The following is a 22,555-nucleotide window of genomic DNA, read 5'->3' on the forward strand; positions in this document are numbered from 1 at the left end:
AGAGGATCAAAAATATCTGGCTGTGTCGTCCACGTTGGCACCCCCCTGTCCAAGGCCCATCTGGAATCAGATATTGCACTTTTTCTCTTCTTTCCTCAAATTTTTTAACCACCCGCAAATTTTTTCTCAGAACCGACTTCTAAAACAATGGGGGAAGAGGTTGCGATGACTGCTCACGATCCCAACGCCAACAACAACCATGACGATTATAACGCCGACGAAGAGAGAATACTCGAGTGGGAGCTTGGCTTACCTAACGCCAACGATCTAACTCCGTTATCTCAGTCGTTAATTCCGCTCGAACTCATGACGGCCTTCAGTATCTCTCCGATGCAACACCGTTCCCTCGTTGACGTGAATCGAGCGTCTCAGAACACACTGTCGTCGCTACGTGGCAGCCAATCCCACGCTCTCTCCTCCACGAGCAACAACATCAAGTCCTGCACCGAAACGCGGGACCCGACGTTTCTGGAACCCGACGAGACCGACCAAAACGAGTCGGGATCCGACTCTCGAAAATCGCGTAAACTGGACTCTATGGAGGAGGCCGACTCGGCTTTGAGGACGGATAATTCGAATAACAACGAGGATCCGTCCGTGCGGACGCTGAAACGGCCGCGTTTAGTTTGGACACCGCAGCTTCACAAGCGTTTCGTGGACGTGGTGGGCCACCTTGGGATCAATAACGCGGTACCGAAGACAATCATGCAGTTGATGAACGTTGAAGGCCTGACACGCGAGAACGTGGCGAGTCATTTGCAGAAGTATCGGTTATATTTGAAACGGATGCAAGGTTCGTCGAATGACGACCCGTCATCGGCGGACCATCAATTGTTCGCCTCGACGCCGGTTATACCGCAGTGTTTACATTACGAGAGCGGTGAAAATAATCATAATAATAACAATAATAGTAATAATAATGGTAATGGACACGTGGCGGTTCCGATGCCAGGGTCTTATGGTGTGCCACCGGCTTTGATGTCGATGCCTTTTTACGGGATGATGAACCAGGGGTTTCACCAACAGGGGCATGGGTTCGACCAGAGCATGTATAATATGAGCATGAATATGAATATGAATATCGGGATGCGTAATATGATACAGCAGAGGGATTGGTCTGTGAATAAGCAGGGGGCGGTAATGTCGGATCCCCATCGTTTGGCGCCTTCTAGTGATAAATGAAAGAACATGAAATTTTTGTTGGTGCCTTGAATAGAGGTCAGTCTTTTAGTTCTTATAAAACTTATGTTGTTATGTTACGCTATATAAAGGCTTAAATAATAAAATTCCTAGGTATGCAGACAATAATGAGGGCCTATTGAAGTAGTTTTTTTTAATCTTGAAGACTTCAGATTTACTGTTATTTGCTGGAGAAACTGACCTGTATGCATGCTGGCGTTACTGAAGTTCAGTATTCATTTTAACTTGAGAGCGTCATTTTTTATTTTATTATGTTTCAACAAGCCGAATTATAATGCTCTGTAATGCTATTGGTGTTCTGAGTTATATTGCTGGTAGACAGTGTTGAACATGGGAAAGGAGGGAGTTTTCTTCCCAATTTTTCAATTTAAAAAAAAAAAAAAACCGACCAGCAGCTGCCTAAATCAATGGTAACTGAAGCTAGGATAGATCTTGGCCTAGCCTAAACTTTCTGTTTACAGCCTACTACAGTAACTACACAACTTAATATATCCCCACACTACCTCACCAGCTGGTGAATAAATATTTACTATTCAAAGTTTGGATTTAATTGCTTGAAATACCATGCTACTTAGTCCCTTGGTAAGTATATCTATTAGTTGACGTCCAGTAGACAGACCAGCTGTGGAGATTAGTCTACTTTCTAACTTTGCCTTTTTAAAGTATTTGTTAACTTCTATGTGCTTTGTTCAGTTATGTTGAGCTGGGATATATGCAATGCTGATTGGAGATTTGTTGTCACATTGAAACCTCGTTGTTACATCCCATTTAATCTTCTTCAATCGCATAAGTTCACTGACTCCTTGAACCACTGTTTGGAACTCTACTTCAGTAATGGACCTTGCCACCACATTTTGTAAAGGTGAGTGCATCCGAGTGTCCTACTACACAACATGAGACAATGGATACAATGGTCCTTTTGTTTATTCATTGCTTCATTTCTTAATGACAATAGGTAGACTAAGTTCTGATTCATTTTTTGAAGGAGAGTTAGAAATTGTTACCTCATTTTTAGGACTTGGATCATATTCTTGGGCTTGCATGGGTTTAGGAACTAAAACTTTCCTTTTTGAGTACACCTGACCAACCATTCTATCCTCAAGAGAGACAAGTAGTATGGGCTCACTGTTTTGTAAATATTGTGACTTAGGTGACACAAATATGGATGACACTGTATATGTGGGGAGCGGAGGAATGCTTGTAAGACAAAGATCCTTGTTTCTATGACTAAACTCTCCCCTTAAGAGAAAAAAAGCGTTGAAGTAAGATTTGTCATCATTAAAAGTAACATCGGTTGAGACATAAACTTTCTTATATGAAGGATGATAGCACTTATATTCCTTTTGCATTGAAGAATTTTCCACAAAGACACACTTAGTTGCTCTTGGATCCAGTTTTCCTCTATTGTGATCATGAACACAAAGGATATGCAATTGTATATCCTAGGAGTAAGGCGATTTGTAGTACTAAGGTTAGGATAAAATTTGGAGAGCATGTCCATGTGTCTCTTGAAGCCTAAGACTCTTGATGGTAACCAATTTATGAGATGTGTGGCCGTGAGAACAATTTCCCCAATAGGATTTAGACATATTGTTTTGAAATAGAAAAGTTTGGGTTGTATCCAATAGTGACTATTTTTCCTTTCAGCAACCTCATTTTTTTTTGGGGGTGTGTACACAGGATGACTTGTGAATTATCCCTTTCTTTTGAAAGTATAAGACCACAACTTGATTGAAATAGTCTACAACATTATCATATTGAAATTTTTTTATTTTAACTCCAAATTGGGTTTGTGTCATAGAATGGAAATTTGGGAAAACTGTATTGACATTTGATAGACCTCCCATTAACAAGGTATGTCAAAGGTCGGGCAACAAGGAAAATTCACCACAAACCAAAGGAAAGATAATGCAGATATGGCCAGGGGATGCACACAGGCTTGCATTATCTTTCCTTCAGTTTGTGGTGAATTTCCCTCTTGTCCCTCCTTTGATATACCTTGTTAATGGGAGGTCTATCAACTTTAAATTTATGTTTAGTAATGACACAAACTACCTCGCTCTCAAAATATTAGTAACATTTGAAGGAATTGATATCTTTTATTTCTAATTGAAAAAGGTACAAGTTTATGTTTTGTAAATTCACACATATCACATTGAAAACTTTCAACATTTAGTTCTCCAAACAAGGAGGCAAACAATGTTTTTAAAGCGTGAAAAGATCGATGATCAGGCCTATGATAGTGAAGCCATAGTTTTTCTTTGATTGGATTGAAGATGCTCAAACAAAAAGGATAAAAGTGGTGTGCTATTAGGTGTCTCAAGATAGTACAACCCATCTTGTTCCTTAGCACGTTCAATCGTCATCCCCAAATCCTGGTCCTAAAATACCCAATGAGAGGGGTAAAAATTCACATTTCAACATAAGTCCCAAGTAAGTTTTTGCATAGACACAAGATTGGTAGACAACTTTGGGGCATGGAATGCATCTTTGAGTGTGAGTGGAGGTTAATTTGGACATCTCTTATACCAACAACAGTGGTCAATGAACCATCAGCTATGTAATTTTCTTGTTACAAGGCAAGGTGCATATGCCTTGAAGTTTTGTGATAGGTGGGTCATCTGATCAATTGCACTTGACTTTACGATCCAAGAGTTGGCAAAAGTTCCATCTACGACGTTCAATCTAATGGAAATAAGAAACTCACCTGAATGTATCAAAAGTTATATGGAATATTGTTCATTAGTCCTATGCTAACGCTAGAGATAAAGCCTAGGTGTATGAGATAAAAATCAGTATTGTAACTACACCCATATGATGGCGGCGAATGCAACAAAAAAGTTGTGGTAGATGAAGCAAGATTAACAACTCCAACGATGAAGGCCGGAATAAAGAGAAACTATTCAACACTAGTGGTTATGAAGGTTACCTGGAAAGGGAAGAAACAATCCCTAAAGCTCTAATACCATGTCGATTTTGCGAAAGGAGGGAATTTTCTTCCCAATTTTTTACTATCCATTCAATCTTTACAAAGTATTTTATATACATGAAGGAAAAAAAAATGAAAACTGACCACCGGCCTCCTAATTCAGTGGTAGCCGAACTTGGATAGGTCTAGCCCAGCCTAAACTTCCCTTTTACAGCTTACTACACAGCCTATTGTTTCTCCACATATTACATTCTACTTATTGTTATATTATGCTTTGGTTTTTCCTTATGAATGCCATATAAATGTGTATAGATTGGCACTTAAACTTCTTTTAAAGGGATTTTGCTTCAGTGTTCTTCTTTAATTTACTAATACTGAAATGATAGGTTTGACCATTTCATTCTTTTAGCAAGACCTTGAAAAAAATTCCAAGGTTTCCATGCTTGCTGTCAGTTATGAGTAGACTTGTTTTTCAGATTTGATGGCTGATAAGAACTTCTATTTGCATTTTTTCTGTAATTTTTTTTTCAGATTAAATTCTTGGGCTACTTGGTTTGAGGTTAAATTTTGTTGGAAGTGGCTGGGTACTGGATTCCAAATTCTTATATAGCCTAGAGACAATAAAGGACATATTCTGAACATGGTATGTATGGATCAGGCAAAGCTATAAACTTTCTGCAGTTTCAGTACATGTCTTCTTGAATTTACCAGACGGTGCGCTAGGGTTCTGCCTTGCTATTTAAGGTCCACCAGTATGACAACAAGCTATAATGTACATTCCTAACTTGTTCTCTATTGGTAAATGTTATGACTGGTGTATTTTGAAATTGTAAAACCTTCTTTTCTGACAACAAACCTTAGGTAATATAGAAAAAAAATCTATGCACAACTTGTAAGGTAGATCGACAGTCTACTTTGCAGGTGGGTGGACTGGTAGTCTTACCTTGCAGAGTATAGAGTGCCTTGTTCAAAATTTTCTTCCATTGTCATTATTGGTGCACTTGATAGCTAGCCAGTGTTAAATTTTTCTTGCATTAATCCTTTGGCCCCTTAAATTTTTCTTTGATTTGAAGCTTTCAAGGTTATTGATGTTAGGATTAGAAAGCTTATTGTGTTCATACATATATTTGTGCCCATATGTGCAGAGCTGCCAGGGTTTTATGTACCTTAGCAAATATTGTTGGAGCTGCTTCTGGGCCATTTTCCTTTTAAGCTCTGTCAGTTTTGAAGCAATTACTGATTCAAAGTGATTATTGCAATTCTGCAATGGTGGCCAGGTCTCTGAGGTCCATATGGAGCATTTGAAAGAGCTTATGAAATCTACAAATTAACAAAGTTTGATATTTATTCTGCAAATATGGAATTAGTTTAGAAAATCCTGTGTAAGAAATTTTCATCCAAAACTCCACTTGGAAATTCATGAAACTCCAAAGTGGGATTGTTTGATTGTGAACTTTATAGCGCAATGAATACTAAAATATAACTCATGTAATTTCTGAAACATTTGTGCTTTTGGTGATGCAATAATTCTTTTGGTAGTGGATCTTGCTTGCCCAATTGCCACTTTGATGATAATGTCTGCCTCTCTAGTTGTGCTATGCAGACTTAAAATGGGTGCATATTCAAAGTGTTTGCGGGACCTAATGAACTTGTTCAGGGTGGCAGAGGTTTCTTGTGGATTATCGTATAGCCTATAACTAACAGAGTAGATTCGTAACTTCAGACATGGCTGGTATTGCCTTTGCCCGGTTGATTTGACTGGAAAGCAACATGTAAAGTATGAATGAACTTGCAAAAAAAGTGTTGTATATCATCTTTAGCTGATAGTGTTACCTAATTATGTTGACTAAAAGGTGGATTCAATTTATGCTTGCATTCTGAACTTGTATTTAAGTAGTTAAATAAAATCCAGTTTTGTTTGTTTTTTCCCCTATTGTTGTGCTTGAAGATGTACCCTGTATCCCCTTCAGTTTGCAATTGATTTAAAGAATGACAGCAGTCAATTTGGAGGTCTAAGATTTATGGAAAATTCGTTTGCCCAAATGAGAAAGTTGGGATGAAATAAAGATTTGGTGTCATGTTTATTTTTGAAAAATATTGAGGTTTCAGACTTTTAATTGGCTGCAGATGCTTTAAAAAGTTGCTTTTGCTTTTTCTGAGAAGTTAGTAATAAATGAGAAGAGTTGGAAGTGATGACCAGAAGATTGTTTTTGGCCGAGGATGAAAACACAAGCTTTCCGCAAGAAGATACCATTTAAAAACCATTCTGCAAAATCGGGCACGGTTTGTTGGCATTTGGTTTAGAGGAAGGGAAAGAGCAAGAACACAGAACAATCCCAATCAACCAAAGCTCCGCATTTAACATTATTAACAAGATTCAAAGATTCCATAAATAACATTCTACAGCCTCAGTAGAAACCTGGTCTCCTTGTGGCCATGGTGATTTGTGAATCACATCTATCTTCTCAGCCTTGGAATGGTTTGGCCAGGGAAGGAAAAGTCTTTGAAGGAAGAACATAACACACCTTCCTTTGAATTTCCCAATGCCATAGTGACATAACTTTCAATTGTATATGCATGTTTCTCTGTTCCACAAATCTTCTTCTTTGACCATCTTTAAGAACTTGTGGATCTGAATAGTACTGACTGTTTACATTTTCCCATTAACAATTTCCGACCCCAAGAGGAAATAATTTTATACCTTCTGTTCTATGATTTTATCTCTAGACAACATGCTTTGTTTTCATCCATCATCCATGTACTACAGCCGTCCCAACTAATATAAAAAGGACATGAGGAAGCACAAGTCATGAAGAGGCAGCATGATCACCCATGAATCAACTGCATATTAGTAGGCCTCTATCCAACTACATCCCTGAAATTTTTTCAATTTTATTTTCTTCATCATCTTTTTGAGCCTTGTAACATTACTCCAATTTCCAGCATTGGCATATAAATCTGATAACAACAACTTATTTGCTAAACTTCCAGGCTCTAGCTCTGCCAAATGCTTAGCTGCTACTTCAGCAAACTCTATATTCCCATGATTCTTACAAGCTCCTAATAGTGCTCCCCATACATATAGATCAGGCTCAGTTGGCATTGTCTTTATAAAATCATATGCCTCAGAAAGTCTTCCTGCTCGACCAAGGAGATCCACCATGCATGCATAATGTTCTAATCTAGGAATTATTTTGTAGGTTTCTTGCATCATCTGGAATAGACTTTGTCCAAGTTCAACCAATCCAGCATGACTACAAGCAGTAAGAACTGCTGTGAAAGTCAGTTGATCAAGTTTCTGCTCCCCCTGCATCTTATGAAATAGCTCAATTGCTTCATTGCAGTACCCATGATTTGCATATCCGAAAATCATTGAATTCCAAGTAACCGTGTTCCTTTCTGACATTTTAGAAAACAACGTCCTTGCCTGAGATATAAAACCACACTTGGCATACATGTCAACGAGAGCACTCCTCACGTATATATCATCTTCCACCCCAGTAACCACTGCATACCCATGAATCTCCTTTCCATGCTTGACATTCGCCACACTTGCACAAGCAGGCAATATACTACTAATTGTAGTTGAACTCGGGTAAAATCCCATTTCCAGCATCTGCTTAAACATATCAAACGCCTGATCATTGCAAAAATTCTGAACCAACCCAGATATAACTGAAGTCCAAGACACCACGTCAGGCTCAACACCATCATTGTGCATCAATGCAAAAAGCTTAGAAACCATCACTCGATCACCCTTCTGTGAAAAACCAGCTATTAAAGAATTCCGAGTAACCACATTAGGCGTCACTCCTAATATTTGCATTTCCTCCACCAAACACAATGCCTCAATAGCAAGTCCATGTTGAACATACCCCGAAACCAAGGCATTCATCGCCACTAAATCTTTCTCAGTCATCCCATTAAAAACATCTTTGGCTGCTTCAACATTTCCACATTTGGAATACATATCAATCAATGCACTAGTAACAAAAGCATCAGTTTCAAACGAACTTTTTAGAACCATACAATGTATCATCAATCCAGTTCCTCTATCTAACGCATTCCCGCATGCTTTTAATACGCTAGGAATAACAAATTTGTTGAGTTTCAGACCCTGACCTTGCATTTCATGAAACACATCCAGTGTTTCCTGATGATAGCCACGGCGAGCGTAGGCTCCAATGAGGGCAATCCAACGGTGGATATTTGTTTTGGGAATTTTATCGAACAGTTTTCGAGCATACAATAATTCTTGACATTCAGTGTAAAAGGATATGAGCTTGGAGGCAAAGTGGGTCAAAGGAGCTAAGCCAGTGATGATAAGGCGTGCGTGGAGTAGTTTTCCAGGGTGCAATGATCGATCACGAGTGCAGACTTGAATGAGTTTAGTGTAGGGCAATTGTGATGTGTGGAATGATCGGCTGACAATGAAAAATGAGGTAGCAATAAAAGAAATCATTATTTTTATGAACGAGAATGAGAGGATTGAAATAATAAGAAGCGAACAGATTTTTGTTTCAGAAATATAAAAGATAAAAGAAGGAGAAATGGGCTCCTCCTTTGGTTTTGTGACACAAGAATAAACAAACAAAAATTCGTCTGGATTTGATAGGATTGAGTTAGGCCATCAAACAACACAAGATACTGGGAAAGGAGTAATTGATTATTCTGATACCTTTGGGCAAACCATCGATATTATATATAGCTGGTATGTGTAAGTACAATATTTTGTACCCAGTTCCATGAATTCTGGAAATTCGATGTTTTACTACATGAATATTCAAAGCTCAGCTATGAGGATTGAATCAACGGTAGACATGGTGGCAACACAATGGCATAGAGAATAGATTGATTATGGTGCTTGCAGATTGTATGTGTCAGGCAACACAGCATCGCCATCCAGTCCAGATACTACATAACCTGCCTCACGCTTACAAGTTAATCATCGCCTTCGTTTCTTTGCCATTTTGATTTCACTACTCACTACTCAATACTAGTGGAGAGTGAAATTCCTAAGATTCACATGTTGAAAACAAATAACACATACAAGGAGAGTATTACATGACTTTGACGAAATTTGTGTGAATACCACACCGTATTACAAATTTAATCGGTTAAACCCGTGGAAAAGAAAGATTCTTATACCCATGAGTGGCAAAGGGAATCTTTTGACTGCTTTTGTATATGGCTGTTATGTGTTTTGGGTTGGTTTGTTCTTTTGTCTTTGCCAATGCGTGCAGTGCAGTGTACTTTCTTGTTTTCAGTCTTGTCTTTGCTTGGTGGGACAGAAAGTAAGAGAGTGGTGATTTTTTTTTTTTTTCAATCCCTTAGGTTGGGGCATGTCCTAGTTTTGGGTCTTGGCTTATTTGTTTTCGACTCTATCGTTTCTCTTATTTTGGGTTTTCGGATCTTTTTACCTTCTTCATTTTGGCATCTGTTAATTCAATTACTTCGAGCCATCTAGATCTAGGTGTATAAAATCCATAGAATAATATATTTGGTTTTATAGTTAAATTACTTTTTATTAGTTTAACTGATAGATAAGAAAATACAATTTTCAAATCAAAAAAGTTGAAAATCTTTTGTTCAACCAAAATTTGAATAAGAAATAGTCATTCCGACCTTAAAAATCCATATTTTAAAATTGTTCACTAAATTATACTGTAAACCCTCTAAAGTTAAAGATCATGCTGCATGTTTTGATCATGGCAAAGGATTTGAGAAAACTGAAATAAGAGCATGCTATAGATTTGTTGGCGGAGGAATGCAAACAAGAAAACTTATGTTACTACCAATAATCTCCACATGAGCAGGAACCCTGCTTAAAGTGATGGAAGCGATAATTATCTCTTAATACTATCTCTTTCTCAGCAATTTTTGATATGTACTTCATAAAAGAATGGCAATCTCTGCAAACTCTAAGGTTCTTGAACACTCGAATTTGTTTTTTTGCTGGCAAGCTGATGAGGCCAAAACAAACTGCAAGTTTTTCGCTGTGATGTAAAATGATATCCTCCTTTCCATAGGGTGTTTGCTCAATGTTTTCCATCTGTTGCTTTACTTGCTTCAGTTTCTCATATACTTTTGGCATTGCAGGGTGTGATTTATCACGTGAAAAGAATCTGTAAATCTTGTTGTCTACTTCTATCCAGCTACATCCTGGTTCCTTTGCAGCCTCCTCCAGTGTCATTAGCTTTCTTTGATTTTCTGCATCAAGATGCTTTCCGGCTTCAGTATACATGTTTGAGAGGATAACATAAACTGTTCCATCTTTTGGGTCTAAATGTAATATTTTCTTGGCTACAAATTCAGCCATCCGAAGGTTACTATGCCACCGGCAAGCTGCGAGTAAAGGTCTCCATATTGGAGCGGTAGGTTTGATGGGTAAATTGTTTATGAAATCAAGTGCATTTTCTAGTTGTCCGGCTCTTCCCATCAAGTCAACCATGCAACTATAGTGTGTCTCTTCTGGTTGGATACCATAGTCTTTCTTCATGGATTCAAATAACTTGTGACCTTCTTGAACCAAGCCAGAGTGGCTACAAGCAGAAAGAACTGCTAGGAAACTGATATTGGTTGGCTTAATTCCTTCCTCAACCATCTTCTGAAACAAGATTATAGCCTTTCTTGGATAGCCATTTTGTGAATAAGCTTTGATCATTGAATTCAATGCCACCACATCTGCCTTTGACATCCGACTGAAAACTTTCTCTGCATCTTCCATACTTCCAGAGTTGTTATAAGCTTCTATCAATGAGCTTCCTACATGAATGTTTGATTCAAACTTGGTTTTCACCAACAGAGAATGTACCTGCTCACAAGTTGCAAGTGATGGCAACAAAGAACAAGCTTTCAAAATAATGGAATAGGTAAACTCATCACATGCTGCATCATTCTTAACCATTTCATTAAAAGCTTCTACAGCCTCTGTAGCCTTCCCATTGTGAACTAGCCCTGCTATTTGTGCATTCCATGATATGTTTGATGCCATTTTTCCCATCTCTTTGAGCTGTTTAATTGCGTCACATATTTTTCCAAGTCTTGAGTACATGTTTACGATGCTAGTTCCTACAAAATCACCCAAAGCCATCCCCAGTTTAAGAACTTGAGCATGAAACATGCAGCCACAATCAAGATTCTTCATACTTGCACAAGATGCAAGAGCGACTGTGTAAGTGTACTCATTTGGATCAACACCACCCTCTCTCATCAAGCAAACCAGTCTTAAAGCCTTCCTAAAACCCCCATGCTGTCTCCATCCATTAATCATTGCAGTCCATGAAATCACATCCCTATGCACAAGACTCTCAAACAAAGATTCAGCATCCTTCATCATCCCACACTTAGTGTACAGTGTCAAAAGTCCATTATATACTGATGTTTTAGATGAATGTTGCGTCTTCACAATTTGAGCATGAACTTGTTTTCCTTCCTCAATGGCTAACACACTGCCACAAAGTGCTAACATGGAGGAGTATGTATAATGGTTTGGCCTAACCCCTAATGTATCAAGCTTCATGAAGAAACTAAAAGCTTCATCAAACAATCCACTGTTTGCATACCCAGATATCAAGCAATTGCAAGAAGAAACATCAAGAAAAGGCATATGATTAATCAACCTAACCGCACTATCCATATCTCTACATTTAGCATACATATCAACAAGGCTAGTACCCACAAACTGATCATCACCAATTCCATTCTTAATAATCAAAGCATGGTATCTTTTTCCAAGTTCAAGACACCCTTCACGGCTACAAAAGCTCAAAATACTAATCACAAAACGCCCATCTAACAAACTTCGTGAAGAATAAGTTGAAACTTGCGCATCATTAATGCGTTCACCATCACTGAAAACGTCATTGAAAGTACCTATTGTTGAAAAATAACCATTTTTAATTACACCTTTTTCTTCATCGTTCATATATCGATTGAAGCTGAGGTCAGTCGTTGAAACACCACTTCTTTCAGGACTTCTATCAGACAGCTTATATGCAGTCTTTATTGTAACTTGCTGATTAACCATACAAGTCGTCAGATAGTTACATTTTTTCACCTTAACTTGGTCTTTTACCGGATAAGGATAAGAGAAACTGCCGCTCAGAAAAAGCTTAGGTGTAGAAGCCATGGATCGCCAAAGCCCAAACTGTAGCTCTGTAACCTAAGTGAAGTACTTTGTTTCTCTTGGGCTATATTTACAGAATGGTCCTCAAAGAAGGCTATTGAGTAATTTTTCTAGAGTGAAAGACCATACACAGTGTAATGATTTCTCACCGTCCGATGATAGAGTTCCACTATGCATCTCACACCACATCATCTTCGTCCAATCTCATCCAAATTTTAACTAGCATCAGCAATTCATGGACAAAACAGGAGCGAAAACTACTAAGCAGCTTCGTATCTTTAAACAGCATAACAGCTCGATCACTCCCAACAAAAGCTCAATGATTCCACAACTCCTCCGGCACAAGCAACATATCACAACATAAGCTTACTTGCTTGATTGAACATGCATGTACTAACGCCACATTATCTTGTCTATCTTCCCCGTCTCTCTCCAAAATCTTCTCTTTTTTACTTCCAAAATCATACAAACCGAGCAATACCCAACAGAGGTAATTTGAGCCTTCTTGTGTATGCTCCGCAGTCTCTTACACCATTCTATAGGAATATAAAGACGAAAAGAAGAAACAATTTAACCCTTTTGAGAGCTAGCTGGAGAGAGTCTCCTTATGAGGTTTTAGGTGTGTCTCCTTCTGCAACTGCTGATGAAATCAAAAGGGCTTATCGGAAACTTGCGTTGAAGTATCACCCTGATGTCAATAAAGAGGTATTTAGTTCATGAAAATCTCTTGATTTTATCAATGCATATCTAAATCGTTGTATCTGGTAAACTTTGATGTGTTTATGCGTTCCTCTGCTGAATTTGAAGTTGGTTTAATGGTTAAGGATCAGTTTTATGTAATTTTGGTGTTTGTTTGCTTCATTTTTTCTTAAATTTTAGGTGGGTTTAGCTCAAATTAGAGAAACAATTAGTGGATGGTTCTAGTTTACTGTAATTTGGTGAAAAATGGCGTCTTTTCTGTTTTATTATACTGAATTTTTAAGAAATTGAATTTGAGTGAAGACTGTGTCATTAGACTCATTAGAATTGTCTTCTTTTTTGGATCCACAAGATTCATTCAGTTTGTTACCAACTTAATAGATTGCCCATTCTAGTTCTTAATAATCATAAAATCCTTAGGCAAAAGAAATTAATCTAATAGTCTGGTATTCAGATATGAAAACTGATTTTAGACTGTACGATTTAAATGCTTTAAACATGCAAATCTGATTTGGGTGGTTTAGGAACTTAAATTCTTCACTTTGTTTTTGTTTCTGCCTTTTTAATCTATGGTGTTATTCTTGTATAAATAACCTTTGTTTCAATTATTAATTCTTATTTATCGGGTTGCATACAGGCAAATGCAGAAGAGAAATTTATGAGGATCAAGCATGCATACAGTACTTTGCTGAATTCTGAATCTAGGAGAAAATATGATTCTGGAAACCGCACATCCGACTTTTCCTACTCTTCTGGTCAAAGAAGCCAAAGCACAAATGTTCAAGATGAAGAAGAATTCTATGGATTTGGTAAAAACTTTATGCCTATGAAATGCCTTTCTGGTTGTTTTAACATGTTTGCAGTCCGTACCTCCTTGATTGAGTGTAAGCTTACTCACAAAGTATCTGCTTGTAGACAATAATGACATAATGCCAACAGGATTCTGTGGCTGACATATGACATGAGGCTATTAGGTCAGAGGATTATTGTGCAAGTAGATCAATCAAATTGCTCCAGCCCTTTAAGTATTTTGACAGAATGCTGAATGCAGTACTTCTGGATAATAAATGCTTTCTCTTCTACTGATCTATTATATACTAGATATCCCAACAGAGCATGAAAGCAATATAATTTGATTAAGTCATTAAGAATCCTACTTCATTTTCTGTCATCTGCATACATTTTGGTTTTTCTGATAAACCTATGATCCACGGTATTTTTACTTTGCATTACCTTATTGCCTTTCCTTGTTTGCTTGTTTATTTATCAGTTGTCTTTCCTGACCTTTGAAACTGCTGCTGGAAAAGTTTTTGACCTGATTCTGCTTTCTTTATGGGAGATGTCTGTTTATGTTTTTTCTTATACTTAAAACCATTTTATGCTGCAGGTAATTTTTTGAGAGATGTCCAAGTAACAGTAGGTAGAATGTACTCTCTTTAAAATAATAGAAAAGACCATAAAGTTGCCTCGCATAATGTATCAGTTTTGTGGGGTATCTACTTTCTTTCCCCATTACCATTGCAACTAGAACTTTTGACTTTATACTAATTTCAAGTCTAAATTTGTGTTACAGAGGACTTCTTTAAAGACCTTCAAGAGGAATTCCGGTATTGGGAATCAAGTCTTGCTTCACAAGGGAAGCCAAAGAGTCTATGGGAGGAATTGGCTGTATAAATTGTTTTCTTTGCCTATAATTCAGTGTCTTGCTGAAAGTTTGTTCAAATATATTGATTTTCATTGAAATTTTCCAAGCATCAAAGCAGCTTATCTTACCATGTGAAGTCATTTTCACTCTTGACAGGAAATTGGAGAAGAATTTGTGGAGTTCCTAGAAAAAGAGCTCAACATAACTGACGCAGAATCTGAAGCAAATAACACCTGGGAAGGGCTTGGAAAAGGCAATCCTTTTAACAATTCATCAACAGGGAGAACAGATAATGGCATGCAAAGTGAAGCTGAAAAGGGAAACAGCATTGAGGAGAACATTGATGACCTAGAAGCTACTCTAGCAAAATTGAAAAAGGAATTGGGTCTATAGCAAAAATCTGCAACATATGTACAATCAAATTGATTCTTTAATGCTGTATTTTTGCCATCGAAACCATATATTAAAATGCTTCGTTCAAACTTCTCTAAAGGTGACTTCTTGTGTGGATGGAAAAGCGTGATCATATTCTCTCACAAATTTTGATCTAATTAGCAGTTATAATACATACGCACTCTTCGGCATTATTCATTTGTTGCATAAGAACTGATTCTTTGAGATTCAAGGCATATACTTGACCTTCAAATTCACTTTAATATTTTGCGTTTTATGTTAATCTGGCAACACTAACTTTAGCTAGCAACTTCCTATTGCTTTGAAGTGAAGCTCTTGAATTTTACCTGGGATTAGTGGAACACTTCGAGGGCAAATTTTAGATACAAAGATTATGAAAAAACAGAAAAACCCAAGCACAAACCATATATTCGAGGTGGCTTAAAAAGTCAATTACAAGAGCAAACAAATTCACAGGTTTTACAGGGGAAAAACAGCATAAGCAGCACACTGCATAAAAAGTACATAATACAATATCCAAGTCTTCTTGATGTTGCTTACCTCACTCGGCCAAATTCAAGTATGAAGCATTAGATTAAGAAAATTTATTTTTAAGAAAGGAAGCCTCTCAGATTATATAATGCAAACAAGGTCTAAGCATTTAACAGATATTCAAGGCTCTCAATATTTTGCTCAAAACCTAAAGGCCTGACTGTACTAAGCAAACTATGAAATCTAATCGCTTTCAATATCTCTCCCCAAACCGGAAGAATATAGCACCAGACCCAGTGTTATGGTCAACCGCATACTCAGCTCGCACTAGACCCAGCTTGACACCAACACCATATGATGAACCATGACCCATGCGCCTGTAGACCTCGGTGGGGTTCCCCTTCACATCCTTCGAACTTCCTAGATCATTGCCATGCTCTGCAAATGCATACACATGTGTATTTCTCACAGGTACCCGGATTTCAGCTCCAAGCTGCGGATGACATTTTATAAGAAATTATAGATTCTACAAGTCAATTTTCGAAAACTATAAATGCAATCATCTTCTCAATCTATAAATAGTCAAGTACGAATTTGTATCATCAAATGCCTCTCATGAAAAATATGGCATAAACAAACATACGGAATGCTTCACCACAAGCAATGATTGCCTTCAGTAATTCTCACCTCAAGAATGTTCCTGGCTGCACCCAACTCACCCATATTATAACCCCTCACAGAGTAAGGACCCCCAAGTGTAAATGCATCGTAACTTGGAAGATCTCCCACACAACCTCCATAGTGGCCATGGAGTACTAGAACAGGTGGTGGTGGTTTGTTAGCACCTTCTTCAACTGGCTTTAATTGGATAAATCGTGTCAATGTCAATTGGTGGCGGTTAAAGAATGGAAACTTGCTGCCAACACCAAGGCCTTGGTCCACCTGTGGTTTGTAAAAAGAATGCTCCTATTAGCTTTGACATAATCTCATTACAGATGGAGGCTAAACACACAAATAGCAGCAATGATTATTGTATTTTTTTTCATTTATTTTTCTATGATATGATAAAACTATGCGGACATCATTTTCTCAAGAAGAAAAAACTTCTTTTCCTTTCATGAATCCCTTTCTAGAATAAAGTGATAGCAAATATGATTGGATCTGCATATGTTTGGTAAAAAGAATAATCTTCTCTGAGAATAATAAAAAATGGCAAGTGTTCAATTGAACATGAGAATGTGACTGAATTGGTATAGAGCATCAAAGTAGTGCCATTTCGTGGATTACATTATGAGAAATATGCGCATACCTGAAATACATTCCTCTCACCAACAATAGCTCCATTCACAAACTTGGTGTTGTCACGGGTAATATTAGCCTGTAAAAAGGCCATTCGGTCAATGCCAGTACCACTAAGGGTAGTTGGAGGTCCATCTGCACTAATTCCACCACTTGGCAACACTCTCTGACCATGTGGAGAGATATGACTGCTTTCATCACGTGTTGTTATCTCTTCCATGACAAGACCATAAGTGAATTTGCTTTGACGGGTGAAATTCTGCCAAGCACACAAATCAGAATGCAAACAGAAACCAATCTAATCTACAATATAAAAATAAAAATAACAATGCTAAACAGCAAGTGACCACTGGATGTTACCTCTGTAATGTTAGCTTTGACACCAGCTCGATCAACCCAAATAGGAGGGACTTCATCCACTCCCGGTCCACCAGTGAACACTGGACTTAGTTTCCGACTGTTGAAGCAGCTTGCACGGAAAGTACGGTTACGAGGGTTATACACACCATCCAAATATGGATGTACATACTCCAGCTTAAAAGCAAGATCATCCTAAACATGGGATTCCAAGGGTCATTTAATGATACAAACAATCATGCTGATAAAAATGAACCAAAAATGATGGTTCAAAAAAGTTACCTGAGGATTTAAGAAGTTGCTGGTGGTCACTGAACCAAGAAGGGATCTATTCAGCCCTTTCAGATTACGGTGTTCAAAAGAAACAGTTCCACCAGGCTGAAGTGAAGCCTAAACAGAGTACAGTAATAAAGACAATTCAATGTCATAATTTTGTCATAGAATTCATGGTTCCCTTATTATAAATTTACACACAGATTTTGGATTTGAAATACATACAAATGTGGGGCGTCCACCTCGTCCAGGAACAAGACTCCATTCAGCACTAACTTCAGCTGATTTTTGATCCAGTTCTTTAAGCTTAATCTCAACAATGATTCCTCCCTCATTCTTTTCATCAGGGCGTGGGTTCACCTCAATATTGGAAAACAAAGCCAGAGAGTTTATATTTCTTAGAGCTTGTTTCCCAGCTTCTATGTTAAAAACATGGCCTTGTCGAAGCTGTAAACCCAATTCAATAATTAACCAAATAAACATTAGATTACTACTTACAAATTAGGAACTGAGATATAAATTGAAAGTTAGCCTTTCAAAGACAGGAAGTAGGCACATGGATTAACAAAAATAGTACCCAATAATTTGAAAATAAGACAGATATTAAGGATCAATAATCAATGTAAAGGGAATTTTGTTTTCTAGTCAAACATTTGAATGCCTTAATTCCATTCACTCAGATGTCAATTAAATTCAGATCTGTCCAGAGATCAAAGCAATAGGACTAAAAAAAATCCACCTAAGTCAGACATTTGGATAAGCAACTATCACTCATCAACTTGTCATAATCTAAATTACACATCCCTAATATGTCACAATATACAAATGCTTTTCATTGCATGTAAATGCCACCTAAACAAACTGGACACATATTCTGTAAGTACCAAGAGATTCTTCAACAACTTAAACATGTATTTTATTCTCTATAACCAAATAGTCTGGGCTATCTTTCCCACCTTTTCTAAGGTGGGAATATAGTACTTACAGCCACCAACAATCATTGAACGCCATTAAACTAACACTTGAGATTCTAATATGATAATGTAAACTCATGCAGCATCACAAGTCATAGCCACTCAGAAGTCGAGCACAGACACTTATACTTCAATGTATATACATAACACTTATAAACCAAACATTTGTATCATCAAACAACTCTGAACACATGCATATAGCACATTGTGAATCCAATGACAGATTTCGAGGAATAAAGTCAACTTCCGGTTATTTTATTCCACTAAGAAAACTCTTATCTTCATCGACAGCAATCATCATACATCAATTATATCCAAACAGAACAAGTAACTAATCAATAAATTAATTGAACCCAATTAACAATCTCACCTGTTTGGGCAACTCTCTCTTGACAACAGGCAATTGGGTATTCCCTTCAACTACATTTCCAAGCTTATCCTGAAACTGCACCACCAACTGAGTTATATCCCCTTCCACAACCTCACAAACCACTTCCCTGGTATTCAAGTTGCCGAAATTCACCACTTGTGCACAAGCATAACCTTCATCATGGTACCATTTTTGTACCCTGTCCCTTATCTTCTGCAACAACCTCGCACTCACTGTTCCATGGTCCTTCAACATCTGCAAAATCTCTCTATGCACTGAAAGGGGTAACAAACAGGGCCTCGCCTTATCAATCCTCCTCCTGTAATCCTTCTCCTGACTCTTATAATACTCCATTTTCTCCTTATCAGTCATATCAGGATCCATTTCAATAGGTTTCGATTGGGCCATCAAACCCACGTTTATGCACCTAATTCTGTCAGCTGACTCCCACGTGCTCTCCAAAAATGATATTGTCAATGCTACCGTACCATCGGGTTTCGTTTTACTCTCCATATCAACCTTCTCGAACATCCCACAAGTGGCTAAAGATTCGAGCTCTTTCATAAGCTGGGCTTTAGTGTAAACTCCTCCAGGACGTAAAGAAACCATTTCAAAGAAAGAATCTTCAGTCCCCACCGTGACGCCACGTCGCCGATCGAAGAACAAAATCTCTGAAAGCTTATATTTTTTAAATCCACTGAGCTTGTTGAGTTGAACAATGATATTCGCTGGGAGACCATGAGAGTCCCACTCTTGTGACTCGTTATTTTCATCTGCAATAGCAGACTCTTGACAAACAAGGCTTCTCCAAAACCCATTATCACCATTACCCCCAAAGTTTTCTCCTCCACTGCCATCACCACCACCACCAAATCCGCCATTTCCACTACCTCCACCGTAACCGCCACCGAGAATAGGAGTGAGACGGAGGAAGAGAGTGGCAGTGGCGGCGGACGCAACAGCAAGGGGTTTAGAGAGGGATTTAAGGACATCAGTGTAATTGGAAGATTTGTTGGAAGACTTGTTAGGGTATCGAGAGGAGAGATTACATTGTATAGAAGAGGCGCGTGGGGCAAGGGAAGATGAGGAGCAAGTGGTGGGTAATTTAGAGCGAGAGAAAGTGGGGGCGGAGGAGGAGGTAGGGCGGAGGTGGGTAGGAGCGGCGAATGAGGACATGGTGTTTGTTTTAGGGAGAAATGAAGAAGAGAGAGGAGGATTGAAGGGTTTAGAGGAGACTTTGCATTGCAACCCTTTTGGATTTGGATCCCAAAATGGGCGATATAAACCATGCCATTTATTTTTTAAGAGTTATATTAATTAATTTTATTATTATTAAATAGTTGATATAATTTGTCCCGATCAAATAAGAAAATATACAAGAGTTATTTCAAATAATAAAATCTTTTTATTATTTTCAAGGTGTTGTTGATTAGGGTATGTATGATTCAATTTAAATTATAAAATTAAATTAAATTATTTAAAAATTATATTTTTATTTAATTTAATTTGAATTAATAAATTTTAAAAAATAATTTTAATTTAAGTTACAGTTTAAATAATTTTTAAATTAAATTAAACTGTAAACTATATTTTTTTATTTAAGTCTAATATAGGCTAATGTTTTTGAAAAATACTTATTTAACGTATTATTATTTTAAAAAATATTATAAATATTTTTAAAATTAAAAAAAAATATATTTATATTGTCGATTATTTCCAAAAAGTGAAAATTAAAAATAGTATAAGGAATCTTTATTTGAAATGTTTGACACAGGCCTAGTTAATCAGGTTGGTACTTTAAGAGAAAATCATTTGTGATTTACAGTTGCCAAATCTACTGCCATGCATAAAAATAGACCCCCACAATTACGAACATATCAGAATTGTCTCCTAACATGTGGCGCCATTCATTGTCCATGAGAGGACCCGGAAAGTACTGCTTCTCCATTTTTCATCTTTGTCAAGTTTCCTTCTTTCTTTACTTGAAAATATAAACACACAACTTTTTGACAGAGATCTCAGTCTGCAACAATGAAAGACACTCCAAATTCCAGATATGGAGAACCTTAACTCCAACTGAACTGAAAAAATACGGAGAAAATCCCAAATCCCCAACATCCCCACATGTTGAAGCCTCACCTGCGTTGCGAAGAGAGCATGACCCAGAAGAAGATCACATTCATCATCAGAAGAAATCAGTTCTCACCAAAGTTAAGGAAAGGGCAAAGAAATTGCGCCATAGTCTGAGTGGCAAGAAGAAGCATAGTGAGGGAGGTAACACCACACCCTCATGGGGTGTTCGCTTGGAAGATGAAGAGGAAGAGGAAGAGGAAGATGAAGATGTTGAGTATCTCGGAGCCCCAAGTATATTAACTAAATCCTTGTAATTATCGGTTAATGTTTATTCCTTTATTCAAATTGATCATTATGTCAACATTCTGCAAATCCTCTAATGCTTTTCAGAGTATGAATCGGAATTGGCGGCTGAGGGATACAAGACGCATGCAAGACACCGTCCAAGAGAAATTCCAGTCAATTCTGAGAAACAAGTTTTGGCAAGCAGTGTCAACCATGGTGTTGATGAACAAGAAAAGGAGAAACCTGCTACTTCTACTTCTCCTAAACAGCCTACAACTCCTAACAAGACAATAACAGAAACTATAACTGACAGCTGGCTCCGGCATATGCCACAGTGTCGGATGCAATACACGCAATTGCTTCAAAGATTCAAGGCCTTACTGTGTCATCCCCAGCTACACCAGAAGTTGAAAATCTTCCTGCTCTTGAAACCAAGAAGCCTGCCAGTCCAACTGGAAATACGTGAATTAAAAGTGTTTCAGTAAAGGAGTTTTTAAGACACGAGTTTGAGCCTGGGAAGATCAGAGAGCACTCTCTCAAGTGATCACCGAAGCAATGAGTCCGCAGAGAAGTCCTGGCGAAGGGGGCGTGGTGGAGAAGGTAAAGGAGGCTGTAACTTCTTATCTTTGGAAAGAAGAGTCTTCCATATCTTCACCTTCATATTCGGCTTCAATCTCATCACCAAGCATTCCTGTCTCTAAAAATGCTTATGAAGGTGAAAAACTTTTTTCTTCTATATAAGCTCTAGATTGCATCTCATCTTATTTTTAATTCTTGTGATGGACTTTTTCTGTTGCAGTTTTTGAAGAAGAAGAAAATTATGGAAGAATATTTCAAGCCACCTAATCAAAGAGGAATGTAGTCAATTTCATTCCCCACACAAAAAGTTGCAATTACAACACCTACCAAAATTTCCCAAGTTCTTTTATTCCTGTAAATGTTATTCATTGCTACACATTTTTTCTTAGTTTGTTTAATTTACTGGGTGTTGTTAGATCACCTGTCACCTAGGCGTACCACAAGAGACATAAAGGCCAAAGCTAGAGATATTGTTTTAGAATTAGGTGGAACAATCGATCATGGAGCACTAGTGGAGAGGCTCCTAAGAAGGCAAACACAGCTAGCACAAGTGGAGAATTAAAATGGAGCATTTAAGGAAAGGGATGTAATCTGACACTAATTAGCTACTAAACAAACATAACAAGGAAGACAAAGGCGTAAACAAATTAAATATATCAAGGGAAAATGGGGCTTCAGCCTAGTGGAGAATTTCCTTTTTCTTTGATCTGTAATCTCTCCTATATTTTATGTTCTCTTATATTATTTGAATTGATCAACCGTATGAGATTGGATTGTTGCACCAGTTTATTAAATAAACTTCTTTTGGTTACTTGAGTGATTGCCTGATTAATGTGAGTTTTATTTGAATTCTGAAGGA

At 37.6% G+C, this 22,555-nt stretch overlaps 5 protein-coding genes across 17 annotated transcripts; 2 read left to right on the top strand and 3 right to left on the bottom strand.

Annotated features, from left to right (window-relative positions):
- Positions 1–5: 5 nt before the first annotated feature.
- LOC123209359 (transcription factor BOA-like) lies at positions 6–10,360 on the top strand. Of its 12 annotated transcripts, none has more exons than XR_006501055.1 (4): positions 6–1,218; positions 1,894–2,062; positions 4,661–4,901; positions 5,275–5,672. XR_006501055.1 is itself a non-coding variant. In XM_044627364.1 (2 exons), the coding sequence occupies exon 1, from the start codon at positions 148–150 to the stop codon at positions 1,180–1,182; it is 1,035 nt and encodes a 344-aa protein (XP_044483299.1). In that variant the 5' UTR covers positions 6–147; the 3' UTR covers positions 1,183–1,218; positions 10,229–10,360. The 12 variants fall into 12 exon arrangements, 5 of the variants coding, with proteins under 5 accessions (XP_044483299.1, XP_044483298.1, XP_044483300.1 ...); XR_006501058.1 differs by having other exon boundaries at positions 4,661–4,772; XR_006501053.1 differs by lacking the exons at positions 1,894–2,062; positions 5,275–5,672 and adding an exon at positions 5,720–6,056.
- On the bottom strand, positions 6,467–9,518 carry LOC123209357 (pentatricopeptide repeat-containing protein At5g59600). Its single transcript, XM_044627359.1, has one exon. It carries the CDS (start codon positions 8,589–8,591, stop codon positions 6,978–6,980), a length of 1,614 nt encoding a protein of 537 aa, XP_044483294.1. The 5' UTR covers positions 8,592–9,518; the 3' UTR covers positions 6,467–6,977.
- Positions 9,854–12,322, bottom strand: LOC123209356 (pentatricopeptide repeat-containing protein At2g03880, mitochondrial-like). Its single transcript, XM_044627358.1, has one exon. The coding sequence runs from the start codon at positions 12,258–12,260 to the stop codon at positions 9,921–9,923; it is 2,340 nt and encodes a 779-aa protein (XP_044483293.1). The 5' UTR covers positions 12,261–12,322; the 3' UTR covers positions 9,854–9,920.
- Positions 12,323–12,480: 158 nt separating this feature from the next.
- LOC123209360 (dnaJ homolog subfamily B member 8-like) lies at positions 12,481–15,093 on the top strand. 2 transcript variants are annotated; one of them, XM_044627366.1, is made up of 5 exons: positions 12,481–12,962; positions 13,594–13,765; positions 14,344–14,376; positions 14,530–14,624; positions 14,758–15,093. In XM_044627366.1, exons 1-5 carry the CDS (start codon positions 12,642–12,644, stop codon positions 14,992–14,994), a joined length of 858 nt encoding a protein of 285 aa, XP_044483301.1. In that variant the 5' UTR covers positions 12,481–12,641; the 3' UTR covers positions 14,995–15,093. The 2 variants fall into 2 exon arrangements, with proteins under 2 accessions (XP_044483301.1, XP_044483302.1); XM_044627367.1 differs by lacking the exon at positions 14,344–14,376.
- Positions 15,094–15,386: 293 nt separating this feature from the next.
- Positions 15,387–20,028, bottom strand: LOC123209355 (protein TOC75-3, chloroplastic-like). Its single transcript, XM_044627357.1, has 7 exons — positions 18,760–20,028; positions 17,641–17,862; positions 17,425–17,532; positions 17,146–17,337; positions 16,796–17,044; positions 16,174–16,428; positions 15,387–15,979 (listed from the first exon to the last, which is right to left on the bottom strand). Exons 1-7 carry the CDS (start codon positions 19,933–19,935, stop codon positions 15,740–15,742), a joined length of 2,442 nt encoding a protein of 813 aa, XP_044483292.1. The 5' UTR covers positions 19,936–20,028; the 3' UTR covers positions 15,387–15,739.
- Between the last annotated feature and the right edge of the window lie 2,527 nt (positions 20,029–22,555).

This window comes from Mangifera indica, chromosome 2 (genome assembly GCF_011075055.1).
Source record: "Mangifera indica cultivar Alphonso chromosome 2, CATAS_Mindica_2.1, whole genome shotgun sequence".
Lineage (NCBI taxonomy): Eukaryota > Viridiplantae > Streptophyta > Magnoliopsida > Sapindales > Anacardiaceae > Mangifera > Mangifera indica.

Bases quoted from the DNA above. Each gene is read 5' to 3' on its own strand.
- LOC123209359 (XM_044627364.1), top strand. From the start codon at position 148: ATGGGGGAAGAGGTTGCGATGACTGCTCACGATCCCAACGCCAACAAC.
- LOC123209357 (XM_044627359.1), bottom strand. From the start codon at position 8,591: ATGATTTCTTTTATTGCTACCTCATTTTTCATTGTCAGCCGATCATTC.
- LOC123209356 (XM_044627358.1), bottom strand. From the start codon at position 12,260: ATGGCTTCTACACCTAAGCTTTTTCTGAGCGGCAGTTTCTCTTATCCT.
- LOC123209360 (XM_044627366.1), top strand. From the start codon at position 12,642: ATGCATGTACTAACGCCACATTATCTTGTCTATCTTCCCCGTCTCTCT. The intron at 12,963-13,593 runs GTATTTAGTTCA...GGTTGCATACAG, and splicing joins ACCCTGATGTCAATAAAGAG to GCAAATGCAGAAGAGAAATT. The intron at 13,766-14,343 runs GTAAAAACTTTA...TTTATGCTGCAG, and splicing joins AGAAGAATTCTATGGATTTG to GTAATTTTTTGAGAGATGTC.
- LOC123209355 (XM_044627357.1), bottom strand. From the start codon at position 19,935: ATGTCCTCATTCGCCGCTCCTACCCACCTCCGCCCTACCTCCTCCTCC. The intron at 17,045-17,145 runs GTAACATCCAGT...TGTGCTTGGCAG, and splicing joins TCAAAGCTAACATTACAGAG to AATTTCACCCGTCAAAGCAA. The intron at 16,429-16,795 runs GTATGCGCATAT...TACAAACCACAG, and splicing joins GTGAGAGGAATGTATTTCAG to GTGGACCAAGGCCTTGGTGT.